This window comes from Pelodiscus sinensis, chromosome 27 (genome assembly GCF_052426305.1).
Source record: "Pelodiscus sinensis isolate ZL-2025 chromosome 27, ASM5242630v1, whole genome shotgun sequence".
Taxonomy (NCBI): Eukaryota; Metazoa; Chordata; order Testudines; family Trionychidae; genus Pelodiscus; species Pelodiscus sinensis.
The window spans coordinates 8801415-8823417 of record NC_143078.1 but is presented as its reverse complement, the minus strand read 5'-3'; the positions used below and the strand labels follow the sequence as shown (position 1 = coordinate 8823417).

The 22003-nt window shown below is 58.4% G+C and overlaps 1 protein-coding gene across 5 annotated transcripts in view; it reads right to left on the bottom strand.

The window, feature by feature from the left end:
• The window catches only part of PIK3C2B (phosphatidylinositol-4-phosphate 3-kinase catalytic subunit type 2 beta), an 86862-nt gene that overhangs the window by 5985 nt on the left and 58874 nt on the right, over positions 1 to 22003 (bottom strand). For 4 of the 5 annotated variants that reach the window (XM_089773702.1, XM_075910112.2, XM_075910114.2 and 1 more), the window contains 18 exons: positions 18559 to 18681; positions 14283 to 14450; positions 13250 to 13361; positions 12708 to 12850; positions 9313 to 9501; positions 8558 to 8651; positions 8367 to 8461; positions 7992 to 8172; positions 7297 to 7404; positions 6588 to 6680; positions 5209 to 5338; positions 4567 to 4703; positions 3748 to 3917; positions 3245 to 3401; positions 2197 to 2306; positions 1809 to 2010; positions 782 to 906; positions 17 to 134 (listed from right to left, as the gene is read on the bottom strand). In XM_089773702.1, coding sequence (XP_089629828.1) covers positions 17 to 134; positions 782 to 906; positions 1809 to 2010; positions 2197 to 2306; positions 3245 to 3401; positions 3748 to 3917; positions 4567 to 4703; positions 5209 to 5338; positions 6588 to 6680; positions 7297 to 7404; positions 7992 to 8172; positions 8367 to 8461; positions 8558 to 8651; positions 9313 to 9501; positions 12708 to 12850; positions 13250 to 13361; positions 14283 to 14450; positions 18559 to 18681 — 2455 coding nt within the window. The remainder of the gene's footprint in view (positions 1 to 16; positions 135 to 781; positions 907 to 1808; positions 2011 to 2196; positions 2307 to 3244; positions 3402 to 3747; positions 3918 to 4566; positions 4704 to 5208; positions 5339 to 6587; positions 6681 to 7296; positions 7405 to 7991; positions 8173 to 8366; positions 8462 to 8557; positions 8652 to 9312; positions 9502 to 12707; positions 12851 to 13249; positions 13362 to 14282; positions 14451 to 18558; positions 18682 to 22003) is intronic. The other variant, XM_075910115.2, reaches the window with a different exon arrangement.

Genomic DNA, 22003 nt, shown 5'->3' with positions numbered 1-22003 from the left:
GAGAAGAGAATCTTACCTCAGCCACCTCAGGTGCTGAGTGGATCAGATGCCAGATGTAGCCGTTCAGCTCATCTTTCCTCCTCTCGGCCATTGCCTCACCTCGCGACCGGCTGATCACAAACCTACTGGGGAAACTGACCAGTTGTGTGCGCAGGAAAGAGAGAGAGAGAGAGAGAGAGAGTAGAGTACAGTTAGCAAGTCTGCAGTTGAAGGCAGCAGAACGTCCTGCTGCCGTAATATTTCCCCTAAGCAAACTGCTCTCGCCAGAGACAGCAAGGGGAAGTCACATGAAGCATATTGCACCACAGTGGTGCTAAGTCAATTGTTTCTCAGCCACAGAATCTAGAGGAGTTTCCAGACCAGTCTGGACAGTTGCTGGCAGGGAAAAGTGGAGGATGGGTGGGCAGGGAATCCTGGCAGGACAGGCAGTCCCCAAAGCCAAGAATAGCTGGAGCCTGACAAGACGGTCACACACCAGGAGAATCAAGAAGGGCTCAGTCTGGACGGCTGTTCTCTGGAGCCAGCGAAAGCTATAGTGAGCTGAGTCAAGTTACATTGATGGGGGAAAGCCAGGACACAGCATGGGGGTGGGGAGTGACAGGGAGAGACTTGTCCTCATAGGTGCTGCCTGGAGGCAGGAAAACCAAGCGAGGCAGTCCTGTCCCCTCCCAGCATGCATCCGCCCAAACCAGCTGCTCATTAGCCAGCCCCTTTTCTCTGCAGGTGGAACAAGAAGCAGTGCTGAGGCGGGGGGGGGGGGGGGGGAGGGCGGCAGGGCTACCTGGGCAGGTGGGAGGAGGGGAAGATGAGGCGCAGCTTGGTGTGCAGCTCCTGGAACTCCTCAAAGGTGCGCTGGATGTAGGTGACCTCGCAGGCGCTCTCCCGCTGCACCTTCACAATGTAGGTCTGCAAGACAGGGAGGCAGAGCCTCACTTATACCAGTACAGATCGGGAGAAACCCAACCTATTTCACCCTGTTAAAGGCTGGGGCAAGTTTTCAGGAGCGCGAGTCTGAAGGGAGGCAGAATGTCAAGAAATCTTTGAAGGCCTTGTGGAAGGGTAAGTGGAGGGCACTGGGTTCTAATTCAAGCCATGGAAGATTTCTCCAGACAGTGTGGAGCTAGCCACGCAATGGCAGGTTCCACATTTCCTTTCCTCCAGCAAAATGGGTTTTCTCCCTTTAATGCAACCATCCAAATGAGGCCGGAATCTGGAAAACGCTGCAACGGTCTTAATTTGGTTTGTGTCCTCACCCATATGCAGAATACACAGCTGCATAGGCCACCTGAAAATCTGGGGCACTGCTGGGTCTTAATATCCATCCACCCGCCTCTTCCAACCCTGTTCTGTGGCTCTGCTTCCTCCGGAGAGGATCTAGTTAGCTTAGAAGTGACAACGCTTGCCAGAGCAATTAGCTGAACTCTGAACCTGTGAAAGAGCCAGTCAAGTGGCAATGAAGCCATTTGACAGGCATTTGCCAACCCCAGGTCTAGACAGTCAGTTTCCGAATTTACAGTGTGAGTCGACAGGATCTGAGTTTAAAATTTGATTTAAAAACATTTCATGTGTGTGTTGCTGATGATTAGAAAATCAACATCTCTAAAAACATGCGTCTTCCCCCCTCCAAAGCTGCTGTTAGGCACCACTTTAATAGTACTGTGTAGGGTCCCATAAATCCTAAGGACGGTCCTGTCTCTACCCCTCTGAAAACTGCTGAATAGCAGGAGACTGGGCCTTCCTCCAGACCCACCCAGGTCTCTGAACCGCCCCCCGCACGTCTTCAGCAGAAACCAGGCTGCAGCACTCACGTAGCCCTTGCTGGGGTTGAAGACCTTCTCGTGGCGGCAGAGGAAGACGTCGTGGATCCGGCCGGATGTCTTGAGCGTGTGCACGCGGGGGGCGAAGGAGAGCACGGGGCGGGCCTCGGAGCCGGTGAACTTCATCTGCGCCAGGTTGTGGATGAAGAAGTTGAGTTTGGTGGCCACGCTGCCCAGGCTGGACTCGATCAACCTGCGACGAGGGAAGGTGGCGCCTCGGTGAGGGAGGGAGACTCACCTGGGGGCAGAGGCAGCTGCCACATGTAGCGCCCCCTGCCCCAAAACTCTCCAGAGCGCACAAAGCCCTTCAGCCAGGCTGGCTGGCTCATTTCCTAGTGGTGGGGTGTGCAGCCGCCCAGTGCCAGCTGCACCCTTTTACCTGGTGAAATACGTGGTGGCGTCAGTCTCGGAGTCCTGCGGCCGCAGGGCGTCGTAGACGTACTTGAGGTCCTCTAGGTCGGAGAGCTCCGGGATACCACAGGACAGCATCTGGAGAGCAGGGCAGACAGGTCAGTGCCAAGCACCCAGGGGTGGAGAAGGCACAAGGAGAGTGAAGTGGAGCAGCCGATCCTGGGGACTCTACCCTAAACATGGCCGAGGACGGCCTGTCCAGCCTCCCCACTGAAGACTCCACCAGCGGAGAAGGAAGGGGGCCTTCTCTCCGCAATACCCCTCCATGACCCAGGAGACATACTATAGAGTCCAACCCAACTCTGCCTGGATTTGAGTCACACAGGCCGGGGAGGATGGATACCAGAGCTCTGTGGGATCAGGCAGTCACTGCTGCACCCCAGACAACCAAAGGGGCGCTTTTGTGAGACTAACCACATGCCACCCCCCCCTCCCCCAGGAAGGAGCATGTGGCTTTTGTAACACTACGTGGGCAAAGGGGGCAGCTTCCCCGGGACCCAGTTGCCTCGGGGCCCAGTGTTTCAAAGGGGCTTGGAGGTTCTGGCTACTGCCGTTGCTATGGCTGCAGTGGCCGCAGCCCTGGGCCCTTCTGAATTGCCGCGGGAGCACAGTTGTGCCACTTTGCGCAGCTTTACAGCCTGGAAGGGGGCCTGGCGCCACGGTCCATCTCACTAAGAGATGCCTGCCCTTGGCCCCACCCCTTCAACCTGCGGCCGCCCCTTCCAGGAATGCAGAGCCTGGCTCCCCCACGTCTTGCCCCCAGGCCCACAGTAGCCATGGGACCTCAGAACCAAAGTGGGCAAGAGGCCGCTGCAGACTCAGGGGGAAGGGAATTTCCCAGCACTGGGGGGTGGGAGGTATCTCAAGGCCTGGTCATGCCCTTGTAGCAGCTGAGGATGCCATAAAAAGGCCTAGGCGTGAAGAGGGCCTGCTCTTTGGAGACCCTACGGTAATGAGGCCATGTGAGAGCAAAGACACCCCCCTGCCTGGATCAAGGCTGCCCCTTGGGTTCTCACCAGGCCCAGCAGGTTGAGGAAGAGGTGGGTGTGCTTGCGGATCAGGTTGTATGCCTGGCAGCAGAGGTCCACAAAGTCATGGAAGCGGCTGGAGGGCTTGTCACCACCGTTAATGACATAGGCCATGTCCGAGGTGAAGACGAACGGAGCCCGGTCCCTGCACCAGAGAAAGAGACACACGTGCCCAGATCAGCACCGGCAGGGGGGCGGTGGAGCCGACAGCTCGACCACGGGATAGGGAACAGACCGCCACTCCAGTCTGTCCTGCACCCATCACAAGACACCCTGATCCTGCTGGAAACAGTGAGGCTCCTGGCCCATCGCACAGCAGACCTTCCAAACCACTGTACCAACGGCAGCCCTGTCGGTTCAAAGAAACACTCCCGCCCCCAGCACAACAGCTGCAGGGAGAAGAGATTTAGTCAAGGGAAATGGGGCTAAGTTTGGCCCCCGTTAGCAATGCTACGGGAGCAATCCCCACCCCACTCATGCCAGGCTCCCACCTTTTGATGTTGCCGAACATCTGGGCATGGCCCAGGAACCTGCCGAAGTCGATGTGGAACATGTGGCCAGTGGTTTTGAGCATGATGTTGTCATTGTGCCGATCACAGATCCCCAGCACGTAGGTGGCTACGCAGCAGCCGGCGCACGAGTAGATAAAGTTCTCCACTGCCTGGGAAAGAGAGAGGGGATTAGAGCAGGTGATGGGGAAAGAGAGTGGGGGGGGGGGGGTTCAGAGAGGAACTGAGAGGTTGGAGAGAGCGTGGGAATATTTAGTCCCTTGCTCTTAGGAGCAAGTTTGGTCCGTGGGTAGAGGGGGACACTTAAGGCTCCTCAGCTCCTCTACTCTCCTTCACCAGGAACTTGCTGAAAGGAACAAAGCATTAAAAAAGCTTTACACTCTTGCTGTAGGTCCTCCACATCAACAAAGTCATTAGGTACAGAAGCGCCGAAACACAGGGACCTCCAGAGATACAGCCCTTTTCACTGAGTCAGGACAAAGTACAGCCAGGCCATCCCTGGCGCAGGTGCATGTCCGGCTTGGCCTTACGTGCAGACACATGCCAGGGGCACGGGGGCATCTGGCTGGCGTGGTTTACTCAAGAGGCCAAGATCAAGTTGACTTCCTGAAGGTCCCAAGCAAAACTGAGCAGTGCTGGAGGCAGGCTCCTGGGGCATCTGTTGGCTAGGATGTGGCAGGCTTACAGGAAGTGAAGCATATTGGTTGGTGCATCCCCCACAAGCGGCAAAGGCTATTTGCCTCCCCCTGCTTCCTTCCCCGCAGAGAGACGGGTCACCCTCCTGCCCTCCCCCTTTCCTACCTTCTCGTATTCGTCCTCCTTGGGGTTGTGTTTCTGCAGCCAGTCGGCCAGGGGGCGATCCTTGAAAGAGCCCGTCACCCCATGCTCCACCTGGATCTTGCGCAGGGTCTCAGCATTGGGGATCATCTCCACCATGCCTGGAAATGGATGCAGCAGGTGCAAGGTCAGTGCCCCAAATCTCCACCCGCTCGGTCCATTCTAACCTCCCCCTGCCGCAGATGGTGCAGAGAGATCCCAGGCTGTGGATCCCAGGCCGTAGCACCCCTGAGAAAGGTCACCATCCGGGCTGGCTGTCACCGATGTGCATGCCTCAGTTTGGAAGCCTGGCACCTGTCTGCAGGTGCACAGACCAAAATCAGCCTCTGAAAATCAGGCTGCAAAGAGTTTTAGTGGCATCTCCCCCTGGTGGTAGAGATGTAATGCAGCTCCCATGGACAGGAAAGACTCTGGAAGGCAAGACAGCCACAGGCCAGGCACATCCCAGTGGATTTAAGTGGTGGGGAGAGAGAAGGGGCCACAGGGGTCCTGAGCAGGTATGTGTGCCAGAGTCTCCCCCTACCAAGGGCATCACAGGAGCAGCAGCACCCAAAGAGCACTCCCGGGAAGGAAGCAGGAGACGGGCATCCCCAGGCTCCGACTTACCCCGGCCACGGCCCGTGGAGAAGCAGCGGAAGATGACCATGCGCATGTCCAGCCCCTCCTGCACCCAGATCTTATTCATAATCCGGATCATCTGCAGCGTCAGCATGTCCTGCCGGAGGTCGTCTCCACACTGGCAGGCAGAGGAGGGAAAGAGCATGATCAAAACTGGGGCGTTTCCATGTTCCTTCTCTGGGGTTCCCTTTCCCAGGGGTGATCTCACATCCCCTCCCCCTTAGGGATGTAAGCGACTAGTTGACTATCCAGTAAGCAAGTGCTTATTGGGTAGTTGAGTGGCGATTTGACTAGTTGCTCCCCCTGCCTGTAGCAGAGAGAGGCAGCAAGGGCTGGGGGGCAGGGAGAAGGGGGGAGAGAGGGAAGCAGGAGCCGGTGCTGAGGGGGAAGCAGCCTTAAAAGCCAGTTCCCCCCAGCACCGTCTCTGTTGGGGCAGTGGGGGGAGGCAGAAGGGCAGCAGGGAAACGGCACGAGTGGGGACTGAAGCAGAACCTACTCGCGCCGATCCCGACGGCTGCGCCTCTCCCTTGGAAATGTACAAGCGCCGCCCGGCAGGTTCCTGCTGCGCCTCTTCCTTTGTGGGATAGCGAGCGCCCCCCTTATCGACTAATCGAGCAGTCGATGGAAGCTCCACCGACTACTCGTTTAGCTGATTAATCGAAATTTAACATCCCTCTTCCCTACCAAGGCGCCTTTCACTGACAGCTCTGCCCCTGCCCAGCCCAGCCATGGCATACCCCAAGGCCTGCAGGACTGGTCTCTTCCACAGTGCATCGGGGGCTGCTCAGGACTCATGTGGGGGAAGGGGCAAATGTGATTCTGGGAGCCTGGAGAGTGACCCTCGTATAGGAGAGGAGCGAACAGTGAGGTTGAGCCTGTGGAATCGGAAGGGGTTGGACTTGGGACACTGAAAGCTGGACTGAGCCCCAACCTGTGGAGGGGGATGCAGTATGTGGGGCTCGATGCTGCCCAGGGACTACATGATCCAACTGGCTTTTTAAGCCTTTGGCTTCTGCGGCAGGGACTCTGTGGGTGAAGACCCGGCCTCAGGTGCCTGCGGTCGATGGCAGCCTGAGGGCAGGCTCCCTCCATCTTGCTGTGTAGCAAGAGCATGTCTAGGTGACCCAGGTTTGTCATGCAGCCCTGGCGTGCAGCAAAGCGGGTTCCCAGCACAGCTTGGAGACCTTTGCTCGCTCTTTGTTTGACAAGCGCCTGGCCTCTCAGCTGCTGCAGGGAAAGGAAAGGTCCTACCGGTTAATGTCCTGCAACGAACTCCTCCCTGCTTTGATCCAGCGGCCTCAGCAAGGCCTGTTTGAACCGAACCGCCCGTGCCAGGGGCGGGCACTGAGTGAACCAGGAGGACTCACCTTGAAAATCACACGGATGTTCTCCCCCAGGGTATCCACGTTCTGGAAGGAGAGCTTCAGGGGCACAGCGTTGGAGTTGAAATAGGAGCAGTCCTGCCGGCAGGGAGGGAAGGAGGAGAGGGTCAGGAAGAACCAGAGCCGCCTGGGGATAGGCACATCCCTGCAGGAACTGAGCATCCTAGGGTTACGATCTGCCAGGGGACACAGGCCCCTGCTGGTCTGGCAGTAGGACAGAAGCAACCTGCCCCCTGCAGGAATCAGCTACTCTGGGTCGTGGCTATTAGGGTCATGGCTATCCCCAAGACTCCAGCCAGGGGATCTGTGCACTAGCCAGTCACCAGGCTTCCCTCAGGCAAGGCCTTGGAGGCATCAGACACCCATCCCCACAGCCCTGGCAAGGTTCAGCTCATTCGGCATTGCAAGTCGAGGAGGCAGGCGAGGTGGGCGCAGGGCCTCACAGCAGGGTGCCGATCAAGAGCCAATCTGGAGCACGGGGGTGGGTGGAAAGGAGACACAGGGCAGGGGGTCAGGAGCACCTGGGTCTGAGGTGTGCAGTACAGGTGCTCCTTGCAGGGTAGGTAGAGAAGAGGGAAGAGCTGATGGATGATGCAACAAGTCTCATTAGAATCTGCCATGCTGGCATTCTGGGGGAGCTAGGTCTATGCTGGTAGGGTCCCGATTCCCTTCTCCCCCCGGCTCGGTCACTCACCCGCGGCACGATCCCCTTCACCAGCAGGCTGGGGCTCAGTGGCAGGCGGCAGGAGCCGTTGACGCTGAAGAACTGCTTCACGTCGGCCAGCCCCTCTTGAAGGATGGCCTGCCGGAGACGCGGGGGGTGGGGAGTCACAGCCTTGCAGGCACTGCCCCGCCAGCTTCCCTGCTCCAGTCCCAACGCCCCCAGAGAGATCAGCTGGCTTGGGCAGGGGAGAGGGGGAGCCGCCATTCCACCCTCCCGTCCCAACAGCAGCCTCTCGCTCTTCCACTGCAGGGCCGGCACATCACGCCTGGGAAGCTTGCCTGGCCCAGGGCCTCTTGAAGGAGCAGCACGAGGCAGGCCTAGCTGCTCACCTTCAGCGGGTGGGAGGGGACAGTGACCTCGGTAAGTGAAGTTGGGGGAGCCTTGGCATGGGGGTGGGGCAGGGAAGGCTCCTCCACGAGAGGCGGGAGTCAGAGGAGGAACAATGCTCGTCAGCAAGCAGCCAGCCCTGCTGCATGGCTCCTGACAGCACCTCCCGCGGGGAGCGGCTGGAGCCAGGAGGTCCCCGGCAGCCAGCGGCCGTGGCCGGCTCCCTGCCTGCGACGGGGGGTGCTGTGCATAACCCGAGCGAGCAGCCCCTTGAGCTCTGCCGTTTCGTTCCGACTCCACCCCTCTGCCCCGAGCAGAGGCCCAGGCGAAGCACCGACCTGTCGCGACGATGGGGCCGCCTCCCGGACCTGCTGGGCCAGCTTGGCCAGGGTGTTGACCAGGCAGCACTGCCGGTCAAACTCCTCCCGCAGGCCCCTGCCGCAGCAGCAGAGCAGGGCCGCCAGCAGGTACTGGTAGCGGATGCTGAACTGGGAGTCCTTGAGGCCGTCCTTCAGAAGCCTGGGGGGAAGAGGACAGCATGGAGCGGTCAGGGTCGGGTGGCTCTAACCACTCTCCCCTGCTGCCCCTGTGCACTAGCTGGGGATCGTGCCTCGGAGGCTAATGAGGGAGGCGGTGATGGTAATTGTGGGATGCCCACCCCCATTGCTTGGGCAGGCCCCTCCCCCAGGCCGCAGCACCCACACCCACGATACCAGAAGAAGTAGTGCGTGATCCTCAGGTCGCAGATGGCTCGCTTCATGAGGAACCGCACCAGGGGGCTGTCCAGGTAGCACTCGTACTTCAGGGCCTGGGGGAGGGGGCAGAAGCAAAGGACAATCCTCCGTCAGCAGGCAGGACAGACCGACGGGCCGTGCGCGTGGGGCTGAAGGGCTCAGGGACTCACCTGCACCAGCTGCGGCAGATAATCCAGCAGCTCGGCGTCCGACATGGAGTCGATCCAGTGCACGGCCGTCCTCCTCACCTCCTGGTCCGGGAACCTACGGACACAAGTCGCTGGGAGGAGGCCCCCGCAGGCTGTCTCCAGAGGAGCCCAGCCGGCGGGCCTGCCACTGTCCTCACAGCCTCCCATGGGGGTTTTGGGATGCTGATGGGGAAAAGCAGCACTGCCGCCTCACAGGCAAACCACATCATCCCACTGGGAATGCCACAAAACGTGGGAATGGAGACGCCAGCCTGTCTCCGGATTGCCTCGCCCCTTCCTCCACCCTTTTTATTTTCAGGGGCGGGGGTTTCCTGCTGGATCAGTTGCAGGGTTCCCTGCCGCTCCCGCACTCCCAGGCAGCCAGCCATGGCTGCAATACTAATATTGAAGAGGGGATTTGTGGGCAATACCCAATCTGTGTCCACCTCCTCCAGGCCCAGCATGTAAGTGAAGATTATAACCCATGTGCCACATATGGCCAGACCCTCCCCCTTCTCTCCCCCCCCCCATGTCCCATTCCTCCCCCTAACCTCTGGGCTGGCACAGCAGTTTTAGGGTTGTTTGGGGTTCAGATGTTCGCAGGATTTGGATGCAGTTTCATGCAGCCTCTGGCCCAGAGGCAGATGCCCTGGTGAGTGGCTGGAGTGAGGAGGAGGAGCCGCATCTGCCCACCACATGTCCACCCCCCAGCACAGACTCCCCAGGCAGCCGCTTACGTCGCATGCAAGAGCCCCAGGGCATCCTGGTGGCTCATGGACGTCCATTGCTTCAGCAGGGCGTAGATGTCCGGCAGGCAGGCCCACTCCCAGCTGGGGGCACTGGCGAGCAGCAGAGGCAGGGACCCCGGCTGCTCGTGGCAGTAATAGCGCTTCTCCCACAGCCGCTTCCGGTCGGCGTCTGTCACCCTAGGCAGGGGGTCACAGGCAGGCCTCAGTCCCCAGCTGGGACCCTCCCCATTGTACGTAGGGGGGTCCGGAGAGGGGGAGGGACTTGCCAGGGTCACAGAGCCCTGAAGACGGGGCTTGACACTGGTGTTCCTGGGAACAGGGTCTGGCTCGAGGAATCTCCGGAGGTGGCCAAGAAATAAAAGGGCCATTGCTCGGAGTGGCCACAAGAGAGCAGGAAAGTCCCCCCAGGACAGCCACTTTGGCTCCTCTGGCTAGGACGGAGGAGGGCTGCCAGAGACGTTTCTCTCTTTCCCCAGCGGAGAGCAAGCCAATAAAAGATACCCCCTCCCCCGCCTCGTCTCCCTGCTGTCCTAGGACCAACGTGGCTACCCCCCCCCCCCCCCACTGCGCGGCGTTACTCATGGATCAGTCCCATGTTCCCAGGAAGGGAGCGGATCAGGCAGCGTAAACCCCTCCACCTCAAGCCTGATGGGTCAGCTGGCAAAGCACCTCCCAGCACATCTGAGCTGGCTTTCAGCTTGCAGCGAAGTTGGGGAAGGCGAGGCAGGAGCATTTCAACCCTGCTCCCTTCTCCCCCTGAAAATCCTGGTCAGCCCGGTAGCAACCCGGCGCCCCTGGGCTGCACGTGGCTTTCCCATTCCCAGGACAGCAGGGAGTGACAGTCCCTTGCTCCCGGGCCTGGCTCTTACAGCCCTGGCAGAACCTGCAGGGGTGAGCTGAGGGCGGGAATAGCAGGTGGCAGATTTGAGGGGCATCAGCAGACCTGGGTGCGCGGGAAAACGAACTGCCCAGCTCCCAGGCCCAGCTCCCTTCCTAGACACACCCTTTTTGTGATTACTGCAGGGCTTGCCCAGCACACACAAAGGCAAAGGAAAGTGAAAGTGGCCGGCAGGAGAAAGTGGGCAGGACCCATCCTGGCAAGGAACCCGGCGAGCTCTGGAACAGGCGGGCCAGGCACTGCCCTCCCCAAGCACAATGCCAGGAAGGGCTGGGGGCCTCCTGCCAGCTCTGAGCACCGCGCCCTGTTCCTTTCAGTGTCACAGTTCAGGCCACAGGCTGCCGTGTGTATGTTGGGGGGGGAGAGAGACCACATGGCCTGGATTGGCTGGCAAAGCAGCCAGGAGAGCAAGGCCCTTTATTTCCATGTGGGCCTAGACCTAACATACCCAGCTGGCAGCATTTAGGCCTCATTGCCCCTCCAGCCCCCCAGTCTCTCTCCTCTGCCAGAGGGGGAACTCCCCATGCCACCAGGAGTCAAGACGCTGGGGGTCTTTTGCAGGGGATGGGGCGGGAAGTGCTGCTTGTGGGTTTGGGACCCGGAGCCGCATCCCCGGCTGGGAGCGACGAGGACGGAGGACTGAACTGGGCCATGCTTGCCCGCTGCTGGATTTTAATCACAGTTCTGGAGCCAGCTGCTCTGAGAGGCTGTCCCTGCACCAAGGCCCAATCCACCCCCCAGCTGGAGAAGGGGGCGCAGGTGGAACAGTCTCCGCAGAACATAACTCCCCACCCTCCAGCTTCTCGCTCCCAGGACAATGGCTGCCATCTCCTCCTGCTCCCACCAACAAGTTGGGCTGCCTCGTCCCCTCCAAACCCCTCCCTCCCCAGCTGCTCCCAGCTGGCTAGTCTCTCCTGTGCCTTACCCACCCACCTCCCACGGGCTTTGTTCAGGAGCAGCCGCCCTAGGAGCATCTCTGTTTGCGGCACACTCGGCACTTCTGCCAGGGCGGACACGTCAATGGTAATAAGCATCATTACTACACGAGAATGCTGCGGCGGTCCCTGTGCCCAGCACAGGAACAACCGGCAGAGCCCTGGTGACCTGTGGGTGCCAGCAGGGGGTGCTCTCTGCCCCAGCATGACTGCCAGGCAGATGCGGGCACCAGGGCTAGAGAGGACTCGGGTGCAGGTGTTCTGAGGTTTGGCGGCCGGGGCTGGGGCTACCCTAGGGGGCATACAAATGCAGGGACGGGAGCTGGGAACCCATGCCGACAGGAGATGGGGGGAGGGAGCCAGGCTGCAGAATGGAGCTCAAGGAGGAGTCAGCTCCCCAAAACAACAGGCACTGGGGGACAGGAGAGAGGAGATGGGGTTGGAAGTGCCAGGGCTCCGTGGGACTTAGAGAAGGAGAACTGGAGAAGGGGGGGCCTGGTGCCATATGGGGTAGGGGCTGTACTGAACCTCAGACTGGGGGTGGACCCCTCAGCAGGTACACGCAGGGCAGGAGGCATGAACACCTGGGGAGCCATGTGCAGGGATGACTGAGAAGGGGGATGTGGCTTCCCAGCCTGGTTCCAAGAGACTGGTGCCTGGGACTTTTCTCTTTCCCACCGTCCATTAGAGAAGAGGGGCAGATACCAGCCCTTCTCCCTGCCTGGCTCGGGGCGGGGAGGCGTGCCCCAGGGCTGAGCTCAGCCCACAGTGAGCTGCCCTGCGTGTGTGTGGCCAGACACCTGATCCTCCATGCAGAGGCGCGGGGCTGAGCTCGCCAGCCGCCCTAGGCGGCGGGGAAAGCGGGGGTGAGCAGGCGATGGCTGGAGACACTTTCCTTGTACACACATCTGGAAAAAACAATCTCTTCCCCTCTCTGAGCACGAGGCTGGGGAGCTCAGGGGAAGGACAGAGGAGCAGCTTGCCAACAGCTGCCTTCAGACCGGGAGCGTGGGGGCAGCCGCGCATCCAGAAGCATCAAACTCGATCCCTGACCTGCAGCCCTAGGCCTTCTCTCGGGAGCTTCCCAGCTCCTTGTGTGTTCTCAGGGCCGGGCCAGCCATTAGTGGGGCCCCAGCCGGCCACAGTGCCTCCACTCTGACCTGCCTCCACTCTGGTTCTGCTGCTGCCAGTGTATGCGTGGGGGGAGGTGGGGGAAAGGGGCGTGAGATCAGGCTGGGTGAGAGTCACAGTCCTGCCTGGACACAGCTTATTAAGGCAGAGGGAGTTTTTCTGTTGCTTTCAACTTTGGACCATGGGGAGCTGACCCCTCCTCCCACAGACAGGCAGACAGGCTGAGGACCAAACCCAGTGGAGATCCACCCACACCCGCCGGCCCCCGGCTCATGGATTTCTACGCGTGACTGTTTCTTTGCCCAGTGCCCACTGGCAAGTTACGGTCCCGGGCAGGAGAGCTGAAGACGATGTCTCGGCCATCCCCGTGCATCATCCCCGTGGTGGGCACCCCCCCCCGTGCAAGCGCAGCCTCTCACCAGTACAGCGATTCCTTCTGCATCACCTCCTTCAGCTTGCGCTGGTCCTCTTCGCCTAGGCTGCGGAACTCGTACTTGGGGCTGAACTCAGCCGCCGGGGGGCTCGCGAACGTCACGTTGAACGCAGAGGCTGGGAAATCGATCTGGGGGGAGGGGCGGAAAGCAGGTCAGAGGCCAGAGTAACAAGCTACTGCCCTTCTCAGGGCCCCTTGGGGTGTTCACGCCACATATTGCTGACCCCGAGGCACGTGGTGTTCTCAGGATACCTGCCTGCCCCATGTCCCTGCTCCCCCACAGCAGGAGGTTCTGGGGTTCCCCTCACTCTGTGCTTCAGCCCTAAGGCCAGTAAAGTGCCCACGCTCCCCAGGGCTCCCTGCCCAGTGCAAACTCCGAACGGACTACTACAACGCTCATTACTAAGGCCATGAAACTCATCACACCCAGCTTCAGCAAGAACCAGGCGCAGGGAGGCTCCAGCTGAATCTCCCCCAAACTCTAAGCCCCATCTGGAAGATTTTTGGCTCCCAGTGTGGGGCACTCACCTGCAGGATAACGCTGTCGGGCTGGTTGAAGTTGGGGGCACTCGACCTGGCACTGGAGTTGTCCTGAGTTGCTGGCCACAAGCCCAACAGCTTCCGCCCGCAGGTCAAGACCCTGGAGAAAGGAAGGGGACAGGGCAGGGGTGGGCGATAAGCCAGAGGCGGTTCATCAGGGTTTGCCGCTAGTGGGTGCATCCGCAGGTACAGCCACTTGCAGCTCCCATTGGCCACGGATTGCCATTCCCAGCCCATGGGAGCTGCGGGAAGTGGTGTGGATCAGGACACAGCTTCCTGCAGCTCCCATTGGCCAGGAACGGTGATTCGCAGCCAACGGGAGCTGTGAGCAGCTGTACCTGCAGACGCAGGTGTAAATAAAGCTGTGGCGGCCTGTTAGGGGCTAACCCTGCCAACTGTCTCCGGCTCCTAGACTGCTTATTGCCCACCCCTGGGATAGGGTGTAACAGAGGGAAAGGGAGAGCATGATCCAGTGACTGGAAGGTGAAGCCAGTAAATGCAGAGGGGAAAGAAGATGTAAATTTGCAACCATTTACCAGGTCGGGGTGGATTCTCCACTACCGGCCATTTTTAAAATCGATATCGACTGTTCTTCTGAATCCCTCCCTCTAGGCATTATGGTGGAGCAGGTCTCTGGCCTGGGGAACACAGGTGGTCAGGGGAGATGAGCACAAGGGTCTCTTCGGGCTTTGGAAACCATGAATCTAGAGCCTGGGACACTGGGACCCACTTTGCTGAGGCTGAGAGCAAAGACAGGACCCGGGAGTGGGGGGGGGGTGTTCCTGGCCAAAGATGGCTCCGTTGCCAAGCCTCTCCAGAATGGGAGAAGTGGGTTTGACAGGCTGACACAAGGGCCAACTCCATGATCTTGGTGCCAGGCAGGTGGGGCGCTGCCGGCCCCAGGACACCCTCCATAGGTTCGGTAGCACAGCTGAGTTGGCGTATTCAGGAACCGCTTGCCAACCCATCCCTTGCATCCAGCCCCTGGCCCGGAGGAGGGGGAGACAAAGGGGGCACGTACTGCCTGAAGTTGAAGAGCGGGGTGGTGACCCAGCCCAGAGCCTCGGGGACCCGCCGCTGCTTGTTGGTCTCGGAGGAGCTTCCTGGAGGCGGGATGGGCACGGCGTAGAGGGTGACGCTCAGCAGCGTCTCCCGTGGGAGCCGGTTGACTTGGATTGGGAAACAGATCCTAGAAGGAACCATACGGAGAGCTGAGTCAGAGCATTGGCTTCACAGCCAGGGAATCCTTCTTCTCCCCCTTGTGCACTATATCAGTGTATTGGGCATAGTAGTGCATCCCAACCACGGGGCACCAAGTGCTGTAGGGGCTACACAGCAGCTGGGAGGGGGCTTCCTAGTGCAGGCAGGCAGCCACGTCTGCATGGCCTGGGCAGCAGCTCCGGCTGGCCCAACCCACCGCACCTACACTAGCTTGATGCAAATGCGTCCATCTAGCCACTGCGTAGACATAAACCTCAGCAACCCCAGGCACTCCGGAGGGGGAGCGGCCCTTCCCCATTCTGGACAGGGCCTCCAGATTTAGGGCCCGACCCTAAGACTGCAGAGCAACCTCTGAACTACAGGGGAGCTTGAGACCTCCTGCTACTGAGCCTAGGGGCTGGCAAGGGAATTCCCAGCCAGTGACCCAGATCTGACCGAGTGGCTTCCCCGCAATGTATCTAGGTGTGCACTCCATTACGGTCATGTCTCAGCACCTCACATGTATGAGCAGGCCAGACGCGCAGCAGAGTTAGGTCACTGCAGCGCCATGGACTTTGGTGGCGCTCTGCCGGTTCACACCAGCTGAGGCTGGCCAAATGTCGGCATCCTCACAACACGCCTGGGGTCTCCCTTGTGCAGTCAGGGAAACCGAGGCGCAGAACAGGGACAAGACTTGCCCACAAGGAGTCCCTCAGAGAGGCAGGAACCCAGGAGGCCCTGACTCCTGAGCCTACACCAGCCCTCTAGCTGCTGCTCTCAGGAACGGGGGCCGTGGGCAGACGGAGGGGTCCCAGCCGAGCTTCGAAGTCACAGGGAGACAAGGCAGATCTGGTCAGAGACGCTGCTGCTCTCCCAGGGACTGCGGGGAGCAGACATGTCCCTGCCTGATCAACAACTGCCCCTCAGCACCACACAACTCCGCAGAGCTGCCTTGACAGCTAAAGCAATGGGCTCACCGCTAATCAGGCAGCTGCCGGGGAGACAGCTGAGCCCTTACCCAGGAGACAGGATGGATCTGGGGGCATTAAATTCTCTCCCTGCAAGGTTCCCAAGGGTCTATGGAGGAAGCAGGGGGATGGCTGGGATCCCTACTACCTCTCTGGTCTGTAGAGGGGAGATGGGGCTGGATTCCCCCTCTCTAGGAGATTCCTTTAGATTCAGCAGCGAGTGGGGAAAAGACTGAGTTTGGCTGAGCTATAGCATAAGCCCTGCAGGACCTACGAGAAGGAGAAAAAGCTCCACTCTAGGGCACCCCTGTAGGCATTTATGGAGGGGCAGATGTAGCTATAGGAAAGCTTGGACCCCCCACCCCGACCCTCCATCTAGTCAGACTGCATGCTAGTGGGCTTCACCTGGTCCTAGGATATCTGCTCTGGGGATCTTTCCTCACTCTGGGGGGGCAGAGCATCTCCTCTTCTCTCCCCCCAACTCCTCCCCTTCTTACCTCCCCCCCCCCACTCCTCCAAATAAGGTCTGGTGGGGCTGACAGCCCCCCCGGCCGGCGGAGTCTGCCAGTGCTGCTCCAAAACTTCCCAGCATAGGAAATCAGGGCAGAGGGGAGGACACAGACAGACAGACAGACACACACTAACCTCGTCCCAGCTCGTTTGCCCAGCCCATGCAGTTATTTAAAGCAAGGTGCCCCAGGGGTCCAGGAGCTGACTCTGCTGGGCTAGCAGAGCCCAGGGGCAGGCCGGCCCACAGCCATTTCATAGCTCCAGAGAAAGTCACACCAGCTGACTCCCATGGCTGAGGTCCTCTTGCAGCCAGCAGAAGGGACCCAGGGAGATGGCTTAGAGCCCTGCCCATACAAACTGGGATTTAACCCCTGCCAGCATCCAGTTTCCAGGGGCAGCCACACAACGGGGGTGATCTAACACCCCCCGCCCTGTGCCAGTGCCACTGCGTCGCTCTCCCCGGGTCCTTCTCCGGCACGGCTCCTTCTAAAATTATCCCTCTCACCTCCCCGCCACCACGGGCTTAGCACAAACACCCTCTCAGCTGCTAGGGCTATTTTGGGATCAGATCCCCTTTCCCTGGAGCAGCTGGAGCACAGGGTTAAAGGAGAAGACCCACCAGCAAGAGGGGAAGCAAGGAGCACTCGGTTCCCCCAGGGGATCGGACACGCCTCGGAAGCTATTTCTCCTGCTGGCTTGTCAGGTAGCTCTATTTCCTAGTCACTGCAGGGCTCATCTGTCCAGTCACCAACAAAAACCCAGCCCAGCTTCAGGGCCCGCCTTAGTCATGCTGGCAGGTGGGTCCAATTACCTCCAGCCAGGCTATAAACTGGAGGCAGGGTGGGGTGGATTGGGCAGGGGGGGAGTCCTAGGTGGGCTGCTGTGAAAGTTTGTGCTGTGTTTGAGTTACTAGTGGTGAGACAACCCCAGAGAGGGGATGAGTTTGGAGTCTTAAGGGGACAAGTTTTCCCAAACTCTTACTATGTAATCTGACCAGCAGGGTCCCCTTGAGAGCTGCTGGGCCCTGAGCTCTTTGGCAAAGCTGGCCCAAAGCTGGGGTTGATGTGCTCTGCTGAGGGTGGGGCTGGGACCTGTTCCAGAGCTGCATTCACCCCCAGCCAGGAAGTGGGCTTGCTGTTGTCAGCCAGCACCAACTCAAAAGAGCCCCCGGGGGGATGACTGTGTGGCAGAGATGGTGCCTGTCCACCGGGGATGCTCTACCGCTCCTCCTGGTGAGGATGGTGGACTATGCAGTACGACTACAGCTGTAGAATTCTGTGTTCTAACTTTGCTGGTAGCTTTCCACCTATGGAGACAAGCCCCAGGGACAAAACCTCTTCCCCTGAGGTGCTGGTTTGCCAACCAAAGCAGGGTTTAGTCTGGGTCCAGATCTGCTTCCCTTTCCCTGGAGCAGCTGCAGCTCCCTGAACGAACGGGGCTAAAGGAGAAGGGCCACCAGTAAGAAGTGAAGCAAGAAGTGGTTGGTTTTCCTGGGGGAGTGACACCCCTTGGAAGTTCTTTCACCAGGACCTCAGATGCCCCATAGCTCATGGGGGGGGGGGGACGACAAGTAGTTGGTGTATAATTTAGGTTTGACCCTCCCCTGCCTCCCCTGTTGTGAGGACCCCTGCCATGCATTACAAGGGAGTTTTGTGCCTCCAGACCTCCTTCCCCTGTGAGATCAGGAGAGGCCTTGAGCAAGCATGGAGGTAAGACAGCTCCTTCTCTACAGCTGAAGAATGAAATTGACCTTTTAATGAACTAGATCTGCCACTGGGACACTATGTAACCTCATGAATCGTGGCCCAATTTTTTTGAATGGGATTTGGATTAATTTGTTAAGAACTACCTTTGAAGACTGTTATTGTAATTTTTGTATATATGCATTGTAACTGAAACCCCATTTCAAACTTTGCACTGCCTTGACTGTTTAAAGTTAGGTGTGTCATCTCATTTAAAAGTGTGAACTGTGGGGGTGTGGGTGTAAAAGGATCAGTCCCTGAAGCCAGCCTGTCAGGGGGGACCAGCTGCCAGCACTACCTTGATGGCTGAAGAACAATGAGAGTGAGTCCTTGCAAAAGAACCCACCCAAGAAAGAGACAAAAGCCCCATCAAGAAAAGATCAAAGTCCCATCTGCCATTAACTGATGACTCCAGGTCATACAGCAACCTGGGGTAGTGGGCCAGGACAAGATCTATGGACTAACTAAAACATGTAAAAAGCAGCGTGCAAAAATATAGAATTGGGTCTTTTGGTTCTACAGTCATCCTCCCGGAGCAGCGGCACGTGCCGATACCACCCAGCTCACCTCCTCTTGTCTGGACCACCTGGCAGCATGAGCAACTGAGGCTAGTAATTCTGTCCCACCTGTAGAAATGTGTGGTGGATAATTTAGCAGCGAACTCTGCCTTCCCAATAAATGCAGCATATCGTCTTCTCTCCCAAATAAGATTCTACTAGTTCTATTTCGACAGGTGTAACACTTCCCTGTCTCGTTCCATGGGCCCAGATCAGCCCTAGTCACCTCATCATGTACCTTCAAGACTGCATCCCAGGACCCCTGCTGGGTTGCCCTTCCCTCCCCTCCCCAGGTGGAGGTAAGCAGGGAGCTGCCTTACTGCTGGTCCCAGATGATGAGGTGGAAGAGGTACTTGTACACGTGAGCCTTTCTGGTCTGCAGGGGGCTGCAGAGCGTTTTGCCGCCATGGGTGAGAGAGCAGGAGAGGTAAAAGTCTTCGTAGCTGCAGCAGGAGAAAATAAAATGGAGTCGCTGGGGGGGTGTCTGTGTGGACAAATGAGGCACTGTAAGTGCCAGGGGAGAGCCTACCACACACTAACAGGGCCTGGGGAGTCTGCCACCACACATTAAAAGTTCCTTAGTGCATGCTCACCTGAACCTATTTCCATCTCCCTCTCTGCCAGTTCCTCACCATTTCCCTTCTGGCTTTCCCTTCTCCGCTCCCTGCCTCTCTCCTGTCCCACAGTGGCACACGCAGCAGGAGCAGTGTGCATGGGAAATGGTTTGGTTTATTCTAAATCCCACAGATGACAGGTAAACCCAAGCCTTTAAAACGTATCCGACTTCTTTCTAGGGGCCCGGTGGGACTGGACAAGGCATGGCCAGAGCTCAGGGGAAGATGCAGAGAGCTGCAGAAGTCTCTTTCTGGATTTGATTCCCCACTGCCTTGCACCTCATGGAGTCACTACTCTCTGGCTACGTCTACATTGGCACCCTTTTCTGGAAATGCTTAAAACGGAACAGTTTTCCGTTATAAGTATTTCCGGAAAAAGCTTGTCTACATTGGCAGGATGCTTTTCTGGAAAAGCACTTTTTCCAGAAAAGTGTCCGTGCCAATGTAGATGCGCTTTTCCGCAAAAAAGCCCCAATCGTCATTTTCGCAATCGGGACTTTTTTGCTGAAAAGACTACTGGGCTGTCTACACTGGCCCTTTTCCGGAAAAACTGTTCCGGAAAAGGACTTTTGCACGAACGGGAGCAGCATAGTTTTTCCGGAAAAACAATGACGATTTTACATTAGATCGTCAGTGCTTTTCCGGAAAAGCAAGTGGCCAGTGTAGACAGCTGGCAAGTTATTCCGGAAAAGCGGCTGCCCGGTCAGACTTCTGCACCCACACTGGCGGGGAGTTTGATGCTTGCTTTGCATAGGGGGTAGGAGACGCCTCCAGCTATGAGGCAAGAGGAGAATTAGGCCTTGGATCCTTAGCCTGACTCTGGAGCCAAGTTCTCAGCTGGTGCAATGCTCATGGAAATCAGTGGCCCCAGAATTTGGCCTAAGGGTTCATGAAGCTGGGCTCCAAGCTGGGGGGTGGGAGGGGAACAGCTTCCCTTCCCAGATTTCTGGAGCTACCCCAGGGGGATCAGCACTTGAGTGGCCTCCCAGGAGAGATTCAAATGCCACCCATCTGACTGGCACAGTACCCACAGCCGGCAGTATGTGTTTCTACAGGTGGTACACATCTGCACATGCCTCGGTGCCCATAATCAAATTTATTCTGCACACGAATAGAATAAAATGAGAGGAACCATTGCTGCCCGGGGGCCTTCTGCTGCGGTCTGCAGCTGGAATCAACAGGCCTGGGCCCCTCCCTGGCAAGGAAAGGCAGCAGCAGTGGGCGGGGTGGGTTGACACTCAACAAACATTTCTCAGGGTCGGAGGGACGAGGTTCACGGCAATCTTATGGTAACCCAGACTGGTTCAGCTGCCCTGAGATTAGACACACACCGGCCCCCAGAGCGGGGAACTGACTCTGAGTGCAAACTCTGCATCTCCTCTCAGCCCATTCCCCTCCTCGGAATGTTTCAGCTCAAGCTGGGTGAGGAGGGAAGGGAAGGGGATTTTCTCCCCCTTTCTGCACTGCCTCTGCAGCTCCACCCTGGGATCTTTCTCCCAGGCTGCTGTCCCCTTGGGAAAGAAGAGGGAGGCAGCAGAGAGAAGGCACAGCCCCTTCCAGACAGCCAGCTCGACATATGCCGCCGCATGCCATCACAGGGGGGTCGCCCAGAAGGACGCGGCCATGTGGCAGGTGCCGAGCGAGGATCCAGGGAGGGCCGCGGGGTGGCAAAGGTCAGAGGATGCCTGGATTTCCCAGGCTACTTCCTTTGTGCGGAGTCAATCACCAACTGGAATACATTAAAAACGGGACAAAGGCGAGGGGTGCCCGGAGGGGCGGCTGCCGCCTCCTCCCCCCGATGGCCGCCCCCCCGCTTCGGGGGCTCGTGTTGCCGGAGCTGCAGCACTCCGTCAGGCGGTCCGCCGTAGCCAGGAGCGTGGTTTACCAATGGGCATGGGGGAAACGCAGGCATCCGAGCCCAGGCAGCTAACAAAGGAGCATCTCCTCCCCCTCCAGCACCTCACACGGCTCATTGTCCCCTGATCCCTCAAGGGGAAAAAGCCCAGACAGCCATTGGCTGAGGAGGCACCAGCCCTCACTGAGAACGGGCCCATCTGGCCCAGACTATTGGGCTGCTGCCGGGATGGCGGGGGAGGGGGAAAGCTGCAGAGCTGAGCTCTCCCAGAGCATTCCAGCGCAGCTGGCACACGTAGGGGTGGACTGGGCTGTGGGGAGTGCTGCAGAGTTTGTTCCTCCTCACTGGCTGCCTTCACCTGTTCCCTGCAGCCTCTTTCAAGCCCCTCTCTCTGACGCCTCTCCCTGCGGCAGCTCTCCCTCCCCTGGGATTTCCCCTAGCAGCCACCAGCACATCATCAATGGGCTGAATTTCCAGGGGCTCCGGCATCCCAAGCTTTGATCCTGCCTAGGCACGTGTGCCTGATTACGGTTCCCTCTGATCTTTTCCACCCACGTGTGGATTTGTTCCATGTGTGGAATAAATTTAGTACGTGCACCAAGGTCTGTGTGAATGTGCACCACCCATAGAAACACAAACCTAGCTGTGGGTGCTTTGCTGAGTGACTGGGCAGCATTTGAATCTCTCCTGAGTGGCCGCACAAGTGCCCAGCTCACAGAAAATGCTGGCCCCTGGTGCATTCTGTATTATCATCGTGGGGCATGCAGGCAGGGAGGGGAAGGTCTCTCTTTGCTTCTAGATTATGGCAGGGATGAGACACCCATTCTGTGAACTAACCCTCGCTGCCGTCTTTCCGACTAGAAATGAGTCCCTCAGCCAGTTCCAATTCTGTCTATGTTCACTGTAGCCATGTACCCACATGTCTTTCCTAAGCTGGGGGAGAGGGGTTGTGTGGAACAGAGTGCCGCTCTGGTAATGATCATTCATAGGCTCAAGGACAAGGGGAAGGTGTGCTAACCTCTGGTGAGAGGTTCTGAGTTGTCCAATATTCTAGACAAATGGAGATATCTTCCTGACCTCAGCCTGTGATGCCCTGGAGTATGAGGATCATAAAGGATGCTAGGAGACCGTGAGACCACCTCAGTGTCTCCTCTCCGGCCCATTGCAGGCCCTTCTCTGTGCTGCCATGAGGATGTGAGAGGGCAACAAGGACCGGGAGCAGACAGCCCAGATCCTCCTTGTCAGACAAAGGCATGGCAGAGAACCTCAGCATGAGGCTGGGATTCCAGTCACTTA